Source organism: Alexandromys fortis, unplaced genomic scaffold (genome assembly GCF_014885135.2).
Source record: "Alexandromys fortis isolate MF-2015 unplaced genomic scaffold, M_Fortis_MF-2015_v1.1 scaffold_4, whole genome shotgun sequence".
Lineage (NCBI taxonomy): Eukaryota > Metazoa > Chordata > Mammalia > Rodentia > Cricetidae > Alexandromys > Alexandromys fortis.
In genome coordinates, this window is record NW_026067944.1 from 3644535 (window position 1) to 3659258 (window position 14724).

General features: G+C 35.8%; 1 protein-coding gene across 2 annotated transcripts in view; it reads left to right on the forward strand.

The window, feature by feature from the left end:
- Positions 1 to 14724, forward strand: part of Tmprss15 (transmembrane serine protease 15) — a 100532-nt gene that overhangs the window by 84316 nt on the left and 1492 nt on the right. The window contains exons 22-26 of one of the 2 annotated variants that reach the window (XM_050148935.1): positions 1535 to 1584; positions 1720 to 1906; positions 6236 to 6417; positions 7813 to 7908; positions 11957 to 12096. In XM_050148935.1, the coding sequence (XP_050004892.1) occupies positions 1535 to 1584; positions 1720 to 1906; positions 6236 to 6417; positions 7813 to 7908; positions 11957 to 12096 (655 nt within the window). Of the gene's footprint in view, positions 1 to 1534; positions 1585 to 1719; positions 1907 to 6235; positions 6418 to 7812; positions 7909 to 11953; positions 12097 to 14724 lie in introns of both variants that reach the window. The other variant, XM_050148936.1, reaches the window with a different exon arrangement.

Sequence of the window (14724 nt, forward strand, 5' to 3'; positions counted from 1 at the left end):
AATACATTTTCCTATATTTCTATTGAAATTGTCTTATACATTAAAAGAGAATATCACTAATAGGATGTAGGCTCATGTGCTTATAAATAAGCTTTATCAAGCATGTTGTAAAATCACGGAGGTGCTTTGATTGAGCATACAGCATTTTTCTGTGCTTTTCCTTTTATCCTTTTCCCAAAGTAAAAGAACTTAAGCAATTTGTACACCTCATTCAGGTAAGTACTTAAGTACACAACGTTTAATTCTACATGTCTGCACATGTATACAAACGTGTGTTATTTAATGCATGGATCGCCTCAGCAGCGGCAGGAGTGAAGTACCATGATTCCTGGTGTAACATTGCCCTCTGCTGGTTGAATTGTGCAACGCCTTACAAACAAATTTTCTTTATGGACGTTTTTGGCTCTGTAGGTGATAATTTTTCAGCAGTCTGTGCTTATTTATTATTTCATGCTTTCCGTGCACACGTCTGCCTCTCTTAGAAACATAGCCTGTGGTTTATTCATCTTTCACTTGAAGAAGGAAGTGCACAGCCTAGCAGGATGAGTCATCGCTAAATAGCACTGAAATTGATGATATTGAGGCTGATTGCCATCAGTTGGTCCTCATTGGCAGTCTTAATTTCTGTTACTTCAGCCAATCATAGTCTAAATATTTTAAATGGTAAATACATACATGAACCGTTCATTAGTTTCAATTATTGCCAATCTGGGCAGCACTAACCAATTTTACTGTGTCCTGAATGAACCATCTCTTAGTGCAACATAACCCAGTTGTACATTTTCTTTCCATTAATTCTTCAGAAGTTATTTTAATTCTCAAAATTATTTGCAGTATTAAGTGATTTTCTCCAAGTAATTCATAATTTGCTCAATAGTGTCACCAAAATAAAGGGATAGTGTATATCATTAAGGTTTTTTTTTCTGGATAATAAAGAAAGAAAATTCATATGCTAAAAATATACAACCTGTAGTAAATACTCATTATCTATTCATAAAATTGTGGGAAAAAATCACTTTTTGTTACTCTCACCAAAACTTCAAAATTTACAACCGTTATGTGTCATAGGTACTTGGTTTTGAATAAATACTAAAGGTATTGAAACATATTCCCTAAGAATGAGAAAATAATGAAATCCAAGGTTGGTGTTAGCAAAATGGCAATATGTATCATAGATCAAATATTAATTATGTTTAATTCATGATAATTCCAAAGCAAAATATTCTCATAGTCCCCATGAAATTCCAATACACTAGGTTTTATTATAATCATGTTGATACTGAGTAATTTTTTAAATTATATAAAGAATAAGTTTAAAAATGTAAACACAGCCCTATCTGATATTCAGGTGGGTCATTTTCTTATTTATTTATTGATTGATTTATTTATTTTTCCATTCAAAAATTTACACTTCCTCCCCTCCTCCCTCCAGTGGGCCATTTTCTTCTGTGGATTTCAGCTTTTCCTGAATTTTAAATCTGCTATACATATTTAAATGTCTATTTAACTAACAAAAACTTATTTTCTATTGTAGTCTTCAGTGCTCACAAAATTTATTGATTATGCTACATTGTAACCATAAATGTAAGTATTTGTCACCCTTTAAGCCTTCAATTTAAAATTCCAGACAGAATTTTATGTCACTTGAAGTTATTTTGTCAGCACTTGAATTTTCATATAAAAATATGGTATATCTCATTTCCTCAATTATTGTGATAGCATGTGGAGAAAAAATGGTGGCCTCGAATGTCAACCCAAAGATCGTTGGTGGAAGTGATGCCGAGGCAGGGTCGTGGCCCTGGCTTGTGGCTCTGTATTACAGAGACAGTTACAGAGACCAGCTGCTCTGTGGTGCGTCTCTCGTCAGCAGTGAATGGCTAGTGTCTGCTGCACACTGTGTCTATGGGTGAGTATGGATATGAAGGGCCCAGTTGTACATAAATCATACATACACCAGGGTGCTAAACCCTCACCATCACCAAAGATTGACTTGAGACAGTGTCTCCATGTCCTCTGTGTGATGCTAATAAAGACGTAATATGCATATTCATCTAGGAGTAAGCAAAGAACAATGCAAGCTTTATTAAGAGATATTAAGTAAATGTGATAAATTAAGAAAAAGTGAGAAAAACTCTCGATAGTTGAATGAGGAAGGGGAGTCGGTCCCACTGGAAGAAAAAGCCTTTGAAATAAGCTATGAGCTGATAGTACAGCCATAACAATGGTGGTGATAATTGTTGTGAAATGGTTGGTTCTCTGGGCTATCAGATCCTGAGCCAATTCTCAGTCCATGTGATTTGTGCATAATCCCCTAACCCAACCAGGGAAGTGATTGTGTACTGTTCATGGACCGCTCACTCAATAAGCGATAGTTGAAGACCTGTATCTGTCCCCCCGCCCCGTCCCTTTTTTTCGGTTATGACTGTCTGCTAGTAATTAGTTGTTGTTAACGGCCTCCGACCTCACAGGGGCCTCACGCAGTATTGATTAAACTACGTTCTCTTTGTATATTTACCAAAGTATACATAACAAAAAGTCTGTAAAGTTGCTCTTAGTTAATGTGGGTTAACACAAGATAGGCTGGCATTTCGTTACTGAAAAAGAGGAAGGTTCCCTTAGATATTGTTTCAATTACCTTCAGAAGAAATAAGAATCTGTAAAAAAGCAATAACACTCACGTTTCCTGGGAGATTTGGATGTGGTCTCAGGAAAGCTAACTAGCTGGCATGCTGACACTGACCTTAATTTTCATAGCCTGCCTCCTTTCAAGACCTTTTAGTTGTCTCTTACACAACTGCAAGTTCTTTGTTTCTCACCACTAATGTCTCTGCCCTCATCCCTCAGCCATAATATTCCCTTTTATCTCTAGCATCCTTTCCTGATTGTGTGAACAACTGACAGTTTCCACCATGAACCCTTTTCTCTTTCAACCTATAGAGAGCTATTTCCTCCCTCAGCAAGGTGTCCTAGAGCAAACAGGGTCATCTGAGAAGGCACAAAAGAGCATTTTATTTTGTATAGGCCCAAGCCTACCATGTAAACATTTTTACTCTTTATCATATTGCTACTTGATGTGGTTCTTTAAGGGGCAACAATAATATTAGATATTGAAGTACAGTCTAGATGAGGAATCGTAAGGCCATAATAAATGATGAACAACCTTGTAGAGGCTGAAGAAAAACCTTATCTAATCAGGCTGATATATAGGAAGAAAACTGCCAAGAAAAACTGAAATTGCAAAAAAATAAAAACAAATAGAAATTGATGATGGTACCCTAGGATCACAGTTGAAGATGATGGAAATTTAGTAAGAAAGACACATAAGCAAAAGGTATGAGGAATAATTCAGGGGTGACTAAAAGTAACAGTGTGAGTATGATGTAATTTATAATGTTGAGATGAGGAAATAAGAACATAAACATAGTAAAAATAAAGGAAGTTAAGGTTTCTTGTTTTTATACAAATCTCAGCTATCTTTTTTAAAAATAATAGGTTCTTCTCTCACATAATACATCCCAATCACAGCTTCCCCTCCCTCCACTCCTTCTAGGTACTCCTAATCTCCCCTACCACCCAGACCTCATCTTCCTCCATTTCCTCTTCAGCAAAGAACAGGCCTCCAAGAGACCACAGCCAAACAGGACAAAACAAGACACAATATCCCAAAGCAAAAAGCCCTCATATCAAAACTGTACAAAGCCACCTAGTAAACGAAAAGAGTCTCAAGGGCAGGCAAAACATAAGTGATACACCTGCTCATGTGTTTGGATTCCCACAGAAACAGCAAGCTAACAATCATAACATGTATGCAGAGGGTCTGGTGCACACCCGTCCAGGTCCCTATTCTTTCTACTTCAGTCTCTGTAATTCCATATGAGCCCTGTTTGGTTGATGCGATGGGCCATGTTCTCCTAATGGCCTCCATCCCTTCTGACTCTTACAGTCTTTCCTCCCCCTCTTCTGGAGTTCTCCGAAAGCTGAGGGGGAGGAACCTGATGGCAACCTCCAATTTAGACTGTCTCTCTACATAATGTCTGGTTGTAGGTCTTTATTGATACTGGTCAATTTGGCTCTAAATTCTAGAAAAACAAGGACTGAAGTATAATAACATGCTGTTAATATTTGAATTCATGGTATCACTGGATAACTTTATCTATAGAGTAAATGTATAATATAGGCCTAAAGCAGAATCCTAAAATATTCTAACACTTAGAGTTGCCAAAAAAGAGAGCAGGAGTGGGTAGAGTTAAGTGAAAAAGAAACCACAAGTGCATGGGCTGTTCTGGAAGTCATGCAAAGGAGGGAGTTCCGAATGATTCCTTGTTTCTATGAATCATCCACAGGCAGATAATGATGATTTTGTGGTTACCTCCCAGTGCCTTCTACTTTGCTTTCGTTCTCTTCAACAATATTTTTACTTACTCAGGAGCAGGATAGAAATCAGGCATACACTAATTTTCTATTCACTTTTCGTAATACTACTACTTCTTTTTGTACTTATTGTAGCCTCATGCCCTTCCATTACCAAGTCATTATAGTGACTAGAATAATCATGATAATTACTAATTGATGTGTAAATTGCTGAAAGTTGACCAATTTTATACAATTTGGGCTGATGTTGCTTTCCGGATTGTTCTTGATAATTCTTGGAGGATTTTCTACCCTGCAGTTTCAATTTCAGAAATATCTTAAATTTTACTTTTTAAAATTATAATTGGCTGTATTCTTTGGGTCTTCATCTTATTCAGAAGAGAATAATTAGAATTCAACAACCTATGCTAGGAGAAAGCAGGGTTATGGACAAACTTGCTGATACTGCTCTTGAGTCATTTATAGCAATGTTAAAATGGAGGAGGGGTTCAGTTTACAATTACAAAATCCTACCTATGCTATTGTCTGTTCCACTATTATGCTTCTCTTCCATGTCTCTCATACTATTTTTATTTCTGGAAACATTGGTTTCTGAGGCAACACCACTATGTGGGGATGATCTCACTTTGCCTATCTGATGCGGTATTGTTGTCCTAGCATGTGTGCTAGTCTTTGGGGTTGACAGGTCAGGAGGGCACGCCTTTCTGATCCCTCCCAAACTTTCTCTTTCCTTAAATTCTAAGATAATCAGTTTTACCACACCTAGCAGATGGAGGTAAAATTTCACAGAATGAAGTCAATTTCTACACCTGAAGAAGCAACATCCAAGTAGCATCCAAAGAATCAGGGTTTGCTATCAATATGACGACCCGTCCGCTTGTCCTCTGTCTTCTGCCTTCCCTCCTATCATTTCTTTCCCTTTCCTTTCTTCCTTCTTTCTATTATATTACACTCTATTATTTTCCCTTATCACCTTTTCTTCAGAGCTAGCGAGCAATCCAAAGGCCTTGCACATACTAACCAAGCATTCTACCATTGAGCTATACTCCCAGCCCACTTCTTCCACTTTGGCTAGTATTTAGAATCTATGAAGAAAGGAAAAATTGAAAACACATCGAATCACTCCTTTTCAACAGAAATGATCCCTATGAAGGCTTTTCTGTCTATTCCTCTGGAAGCAGAAGCCATATAAGCTCTTCCTTATATAAGTCACCTTTTCCATAGTGTTTTGTTTATAGCAATAGAAAAGTAACTGATACAATAACACAAGATGTTTGAGAAGACATGGCAGAAGAAAAATAACATTAATTAAGCTTCTGTAACTTAATTAGGAATATTAAAATGGAGTCACAAGTGGAACCCAGCAAATTTGATTTACATGAAATTAATAATACAATAGTGATTACCAGAAGATAAGGAGCACAAACAGAGGAGAATCGGAGGAAATTTGATCAAAAAGTAAGGCTAGGATATAAAGTAGAGGTTAGTTTTCTATTGAACAACAGTATGGCTACAAATGATAGTGACATATGTTTCAAAAAGGTGTTAGTAAGCATCTTGAGTAATTTCACGAAAATAATAAATGTTAGAGAAAATGTACTGTTTACTTTGACTGAAACATTTCAATATCATATATACACCTGTATCAAAACATGAAATGGCAGTCCCTAAGTATGTCCCAATTTCTGTATCAGTGAAATATAATAAGAAAAAAAGTACCTTCAAAGAAACACTGCTTAGAGGAATCAAGGAATACTATAAAATGGAAATGTTGTCAGTTCTAGCTTTTTGTTCGATAATGTCTGGACAAGTTCTCTTCTAGATGAAAAGTAACTTGAAAATATTTTCTTATCACAATCTTCAGACGAAATGTAGATCCAACCAGGTGGACAGCAGTCCTGGGCCTGCATATGCAATCGAATCTGACTTCTCCTCAAGTAGAAAGACGGGTAATCGATCAAATTGTCATCAGTCCTCATTATGATAGGAGAAGAAAGTTCAGTGACATTGTTATGCTGCACCTTGAGTTTAAAGTGAATTACACAGGTAAGAGAACTCTATCTAGCCATCTAATCTGCTCATAGCAACCCAAAGTGAGACTTGAAATATCATCAGTAGCAATTCAGGGTTAAATGAACTCTCATAGAGAAGTAGCAGGATCTCAACCAGTCCTCTTCATGTAGGTCATTCAATGGAAACATAGGTCTATCTGCCAAAATGCATGAAGCAAGATACAAGATAAAAGAGATAGGTTAATGAAATATGTTATACACATTGAGACAGTTTTAAATGAGACCCAAAAATATCACTAGACCAACCAATGAAGGATTGTCTCAAATGCCTATAAACTATCACCCGATAAAGTGAAATTTCTCCTAAAGAGTTCTGTTCAATCTAAGCCATTACTCTGAAGTCTTTTCTAAAGCCCGGTTGGGCAACATTGTCGCTGTATGTAAAATCAATTTATTTTTGCAGAATCTTATAAAATAATTATCAGGATTATATTCGTGTTTGTTATGAGAGTTAAATTCATGGAATTGGTCCACATATGGATTATGGAAAAGCAGGCCATTATAGTCCTGAGTAGCATCACAGTGTCCTCAAAGATAATTTTCATTTCTATGTCTTTCATGCATCCAGTGGGCATCAGAAGCTTACTAAAATCAAAGGACTTGTAAGTTGATGCTGAATAGTCAAACATGATGCTTCCACGGGATCCAAATAAAACAATTGGAGGAAAAGTAGTTTTAATGTGGTTCAATGTGTCAAAAATATTTTAAAACACCATCCAATATTTTTTCTTAACTAACCTTTTGAAAGAACATTAAAAAGACAAGCAATATGCCTCAGCAGGCAAAGACAGGCAGGTAGAGGCACTTTCACACAGGCCTGATGGCCGTAGTTCACTTTCTGGGTCCCACAAGATGATGGGGAAGAACTAGCTTTCTAGAGTTGTCCTCTGCCTTCAATATGCTAATGTGTGATATTTGACATACATGTACACACATATCAATAAATGCACATAAGCATTCATATATGTATATGCACACGTATAATTAAAATAAACAAAAGTTTAACATAATGAAAATAAACAAAAATTTAAAAGAACAGTCCTCACTTTTTACAAAATTGGAACTACTTTATAATGAGCACCATGGTTATTTAAAAATCAAATACAAAAATGAAAATCAAAATGAATGATAAATCATGAACTAAAGCATTATGTATATTAAAAAGATTAATTAGAGAATAATGGAGAGGAATCCAGAGTTCACCATCCCATCAAACACAGACAAATAAAGACTGTTCTCAAGTGCCTTTGCCACATAATAGTTGAAGTTGTTCATGTATAATGAAATTCATACATAAACTTTTTATATTAAACGTTGAATGTTTTTTTAAATTTACTAGACACATGAGTAATATTCTGTTTTATTTCAGATCATATCCAGCCTATTTGTTTACCAGAAGAAAATCAAATATTCAGTCCAGGGAGAATTTGTTCAATTGCTGGCTGGGGCGCTACTGAAAACGGAGGTTAGTTATCCCATTTGAAAATGAGAACGTGTATACTAGAAAAAAAGTATGCTACTGAAATTTGCTGTGGATATTTTCAACATTTTTACATATTTTAACCTATTAGTTTTTGCAGAATATTCTAAAACAATTATTGGGATTATATTCATGTTTACACTTATGTAGTAGCTCCAAACATTGTCAGGTTGTGTCAAATCCAATACCATAATCCAGAAAACTCAAAGACTAATATGTAAATTTAGCATAATAAAACACTGACGAATTAAAAATATATACATAATGAAGTGACTATAGCCCAAGCTTCTATAAATTTATGTTCACATGTACAAATGAAATCTCATCTCAAGAGTGAAGTTATTCTCTTTTTACATTTTTGCAATCAACAATGTTGTCTTTATTTGTGGTGTTATAGTCTCACATTAAATTCTCTGGAATGAGAAGAGGATCTCTGTTAAGTGTGATGGTTCTACCTATTGGTAAAGGGTATCAAATATAAGATAAATAAAAGATCATACATTTATATATTATTGACTCCTTAAGATTAATTGATGGAATGTTTCCAAACACAAATATGATGCCCCTTAAATATCCTTATGTCACAACAGCAGTTTCCCAGGGAATGGAAGTCACATATAATGTAATAGATATTACATTAGCCCCAGGAAGAGCAGCTACTAACAAGAAAACAAAAGATATATGCATATGAACTGATAAAGAAAGGAAAATTACAGCCAGGCAGTGGTGGCGCACACCTTTAATCCCAGCACTCGGGAGGCAGAGGCAGGCGGATCTCTGGGAGTTCGAGGCCAGCCTGGTCTACAAGAGCTACAGTGTGATCCCTACAGTAAGAGAATTATAAATAGCAACAAAGTTCTATTCTTTTCAATGTGCAGAATAAAGGACTCTGAAGGTCTATCATAGAAAAGAATAAACACTCAAACAGATAGATGATATGTCTTAAATATCAAGCAATGCATACATGAATCCTAAGTTATGACATGCACATCGGTGTAGCATAGAGGAGGCAGCCCCCTCCCCCAACACATTAATATCATTATTTTCTTGATTTCAATATATAGTGAGAAATAAATTTAAAACTACAGTTAACCAGAATATGTATGTGTGAACAAATTATCTATTATAGCCAAGATATTCATGCCATCAAAATGCAATTACAAGACTCTTTGACTACAAGATTCCTTCCAGGACTACCCAATCTTGAACAGAGGTTTTTGAGTGTTCAGTTGGGCTACACAAAAAGGAAGGACACTGCTATCTGGCAGGATCACGTGACTTTTATAGTCATAAATTATAACCATGATAGATAAATGACCCATCTGTATTTAAGAAAAATACATAAATATTATAGAAATGCCTAGTCTAAGGATCAAAGCCTTCACTTTGAAAATGCCCTTTGGAGAAAATGTATGCAATGGCTCTGTAGTTTTTAGCCTTTGCTCCTATAACACATGGGGATAGGAAACCTCATCACCACATCCTACTTGGCCTGTATAAATACACTCCACATGTTTATTCCTTCTGGTTATTTATTTCACTTTTTAAATGGAATGGGGGAGAGGAGTTGACTGATCGATGATGATGATGGTGTGTGTGTGTGTATAAATATTTTAAAGAATAAATACAAACTGGAAAAAATGCTTGCTTATTAAAGAAAGCATCAAGTTCTGAGGCCTGTGCTCACCTGCCCGGCAACTCAACATAATAATCCACAGCAGTCACATTGTCTGGCTGACAGTAGCTAATGACCGCTGTCCATAAAGTATATTCAAGTCAAAGACTATGTTTTTTTTTATTTTCTCTTCTTGAAAACTGTCATGACTTATTAAGTTGGAAACTGAGATAGTAAAATTATTGCTAGACAGATGTTTTATCTCTCAAATTTCAAAAGAACAATTTATAGCCAAAATGTAGACATCAAAAACAAATTATCTGCTAACAGAATTTAAGACTCTTTATTCAATGCAAGATTTTTTTTTTTGGAGCTGAGCAAGCATGGCTTGCTTATTATTCCGAAAATATATTTTAATTAAATTAAAATGTCTCTAAAGGCACTGTGGAGCCAGGAGGGGGAAAACAGCAAAAGAATCATTTAGAACGAAATGGCTAGACCGTGTGTCTCTTCTTCTTGCATTTTTTATGAGTTTTGTTAATTTGATCTTATAATTTATATCTATGCAACTTCATAAAATCCTGTTTTCTGATTTTATGAGTTTATTTTACTAATGAATTAATTAGCTATTTGTGAGTATATTTTTTACTAGAAAGAAATGAGGACATAACTCTTAAAGTTAGGCTATTAGTACTTTAAAATAAGCAAATTTGGCCATATATCTGTTTATAATTGTGTATTTGTGTATGTGTATGTGTTCTCAATCATCCACATGGAAACAGACACGGCTGGAGAGATGGTTCAGAGTTAAGAGTGTCCACTGTTCTTGCCGAGGACCTGAGTTCACTTCCCAGCACCCAGGCTCGTTAGCTCACAACACACTGCATTTACCTCTAGCTCTAGGGGATGAGACACCCTCTGCTGTGCTCCCCTGCCACCTGCACTCTTATGTGTATCCACACACACACACATACTCGCAACTCAAAAGTAATAAAAGTAAAATTTTATAAAGGAAAGAAATATTAAATACGCAGACATTGCTCATAGTTTCCTTTACTGAAGAGCTCTGTTACTCAAACTAAGTTTCTCTCCAGGGACAAACACAAAGAGAAGCTTCTGTTTTTATTGTAAAACTAAGGTCTGTCCACCTATCCTATCCTTGATCTTCATGGAGCCAATGAGAGAGAATGGCTGAACTTTTCTATTTCCATCTCTCATGTTTGCTGTCTGTCAGTTTTCAGGAGCTAATGGTTGTATTGTTGACTTGATTAGCACTATGGAAGCAACAGCTATTTGTACATTTTCTTCCCAACTTGATTTTCAACATTGTCGCTATAGAGTTAAATCATCCATGGTAGAACTGTTTGCCATAAGTAGAGAAGAGGGTAGATTTAGAACATTTTTCCCTAAATAACAAATAGCTAGCTACATGTTTACCAACATATGTGAGTCATATGCACATCATATATATATGCATATATATATAAATGTATTATACACATTTATTTGTATTTATATATGAGTGTGTTGTTGTACTTAAATCACACGCATAAACACACACTTGGGTCTTTTCTTAATATCTTAACTTTTTTTAATGTGTAAGTGAAACTTGGCTCAAATTGAGACTGCATATGTTTTTCAAGGCTGCCTTACAGATGTAATAAATAACCTTTAACTTTCTATCTCTTTTGTCACACCAAATAGAATTGTTGATCATGAGGGAGTGCTTATGTAGTGCCTTTTTCTGGAGGAACTAGCACCTGCTTGTTTCCCAAGCCTCTTGGGGATAGCAGTTCAGTAAGCAGAGATTCACACTTCCAACGAATTATTAGTTGCATAAAACAAATGCAAATACACAATGCTGAAATCTACTTCCCTTTTCTTCGCCTGCATGGGATGGCAAGCTGATTGCCCCCGAGCAGAGCACAGTTCATCGGAGCTTTGTCCTCTGCTCAGTGTGCACCTGCTCATACACAAAGGACCACAAAGAAGCTGAATGCCATTCTACAGGAGAGAGCACCTCCTCAGGTGCTAAATGAAAAGCTCTTCTGAATCTCCAAGTTGGTGCTGATTTCCATGAATGAACTCTTTGTTCTGGCAGACTTCGTTTCTATGAGCAGTACTGTAACTCTTTAAAATCACTGAAAATGCCTAAAGACCACCCTAGATCAATCCATAATTCCTACTACCCCTTACGAAAGAAATAAACGTGGCAAAAAAAAAAATCCATTTGCCAAAGAGCGCAGGTGGGTTTGCCATGTAGTTGAAAGTGCAAGGTTAGTAGTTAGTTCCATTGTACCGCCACACAGTACCTGATAATGAGAGCAAAACGCTGGAATCAATAAGATGGATGGTGTTTCATTCAAGGAGGCCTGTTAATCACTACTGACTCGCTGTCTGCATCACCCATTTGAGCAGGTTCTACTGTCAATGTGCAGCAAGAAGCTGATGTTCCTCTTGTATCCAATGAGAAGTGCCAGCAACAGCTGCCCGAATACAACATCACTGGAAATATGATATGTGCAGGATATGAAGAAGGAGGCATTGATTCTTGTCAGGTAATGACTGGATAGCAGTCATAGTATTCATTTAGGCAGCATTTTCCTTACTTAGTCATAATTGGGGAGTCAAGAAATCACCAAGGATCCTGAACTCCACTCCTTTTATGATAAATTGGATTATTGGCCATGAGTGACCCTAGACAAGCCACTTATTCTTTGAGAGGGTTAAGTAAGATAACACATATAAAGCAATCAGCAAACATTAAAATCCAATTAGGGGATTTTATTAGGAGACTTACTAAATACATTTTTCTGACATGTCTTAATTATTTGGAAATTAATAAAATATTAATGCATCTAGATTGACTGCATTAAATTAAACTACAGAACAAATAAATAATTCATACATGTGAAAGTAACCATTTATATTGTTAGAACATGATTTTGCTGTGTTAAGGTGTAGCCACTTGTTTCATACAGTAAAACATATATAACATAATTTGACAACTATTTTTGACAGACAGGCAGATAAATGTGTAGGTTTTTCCCTAGTTAAATCAATGTCTCAATTATGTTAAACTTTCAGATTATTTTACATTTCCTCTGCCTTGATGAACATTAAAAATAAAACAGCTTTACACTTATTTAAAATTTACCTGTGGGTCTTTATACTTCCCTTATAAAATGAAAAAAAAATGTGCCAAAGATCAGATACATTACCACTTAAGATATGATTTATAGAATTATTTGCAAGAGGGAAATCAGCTATACAATTTCAATTATAGTTAATGGGGGTTGCATGGCAGACAGTTCACGAATGAGGTAGAAAATACGATGGCTAATGCTATTGATCTTGAGTTACATTATACAAGTAACTCATTTCAGATCTGTGAAATCTTTACTTGGCTCTGCTTTCTACAGGGTCTAACCATGCTACTCATTAGAAAGAACTAAATTCCAAATGCATAGAGATATTTTATGCAATAAAACAATGTTGTTTTATTGAGCAACAATCACTCTAGATTGCCACATGACTTTCTAGGTTCAACATTAATATTAACTGGTGAAATAATAACACATCATTTCAAATTTTTAATATATTATTGTTTGAATACATTCACTACATCATTGGGATTTTAGCCTCAAAATTTGCCCTATCAGGCAGACCCAATTAGTTTACATATTGTAGTCTCAAAATCCAAATCAGGCGCACAAGGAGAGAGAGCACAAGCAAGGAACTAAGGACCGCGAGGGGTGCACCCACACACTGAGACAATGGGGATGTTCTATCAGGAACTCACCAAGGCCAGCTGGCCTGGGTCTGAAAAAGCCTGGGATAAAACCGGTCTCGCTGAACAAAGCGGACAATGAGGACTACTGAGAACTCAAGAACAATGGCAATGGGTTTTTGATACTACTGCACATATTGGATTTGTGGGAGCCTAGGCAGTTTGGATGCTCACCTTACTAGACCTGGATGGAGGTGGGTGGTCCTTGGACTTCCCACAGGGCAGGGAACCCTGATTGCTCTTTGGGCTGACGAGGGAGGGGGACTTGATTGGGGGAGGGGGAGGGAAATGGGAGGCAGCGGTGGGGAAGAGACAGAAACCTTTAATAAATAAATAAATAAATAAATAAATTAATTCAAAGTCAATAAAAGAGACCATAAAGTATCTCCTCATTGATAAAAAGAATTAATGACATTTCACTTTTCATTCAGAAACTGCACGACTAATTCATCAGTAGTTTATCAGTAGTTTCACAAACATAGCCTACACTGCATCAAATGGATCAGCTTCTCCTAGAACTTTTTCAAATTACAAATTTAAGAGGCCATCACATACCTACAAATCAGAATCTTAGCCTTTAATCCCAGCACTTGGGAGGTAGAGGCAGGCAGATCTCTGTGAGTTCAAAGCCAGCCTGGTCTACAAGAGCTAGTTCCAGAACAGGGTCCAAAGTGACAGAGAAACCCTGTAGCAAAAAAAAAAAAATTAGAATCTTAAATTGAGGACCAATGATGTATGCTTTCTTATATCTTCAGGTGACTTTAATATATAATAAAGTTTGAGAACCATTGAACTAAGGAGAAATAGTCACTAACCCTTTCACATTTGAAGAAGTTAGTGACTACATATTCTTATATACTATAAATAGTGTCAAAGTAGAAACATAGAATCAGTTTTAATATTTATGTTCTTGCATTAGTTTATAATTTAAATAGTTGCATTTCTTTGAAATAATAGAAGCAATCGCATTGCACAATTTATAAAATCAAGTCTAAGAATTTTCATAATATAAATAACATGATAAGGTTGGATAATAGGAAGTGATATATTTGAAACAGCCAAGGCCTCCATCCATGTAGACACCCAGAAGAAAGGCGGCAAGCCTTCTGCAAGATTCATGGATCACTGCCACTCAACAGACTTAGTATACACAAAGTAAATTAAAACATTTGATCCTAACATCAATATCTTATACTTTCCTATTAAAATGTCAATCATTTTCATAAAATAGAAAGAACCAGATAACTTGTTTTAAAAACATCTGATTAAATGTTCATTTAACTTTAATAACTTCTAAATCATATAAAAGACATTGTGAGCAATAAACTTCCCATAAATATTTCTCATATTAAAATCAAGTCCTTAGGATGCAAAAGTAAAAATTGCTGCCTATCCT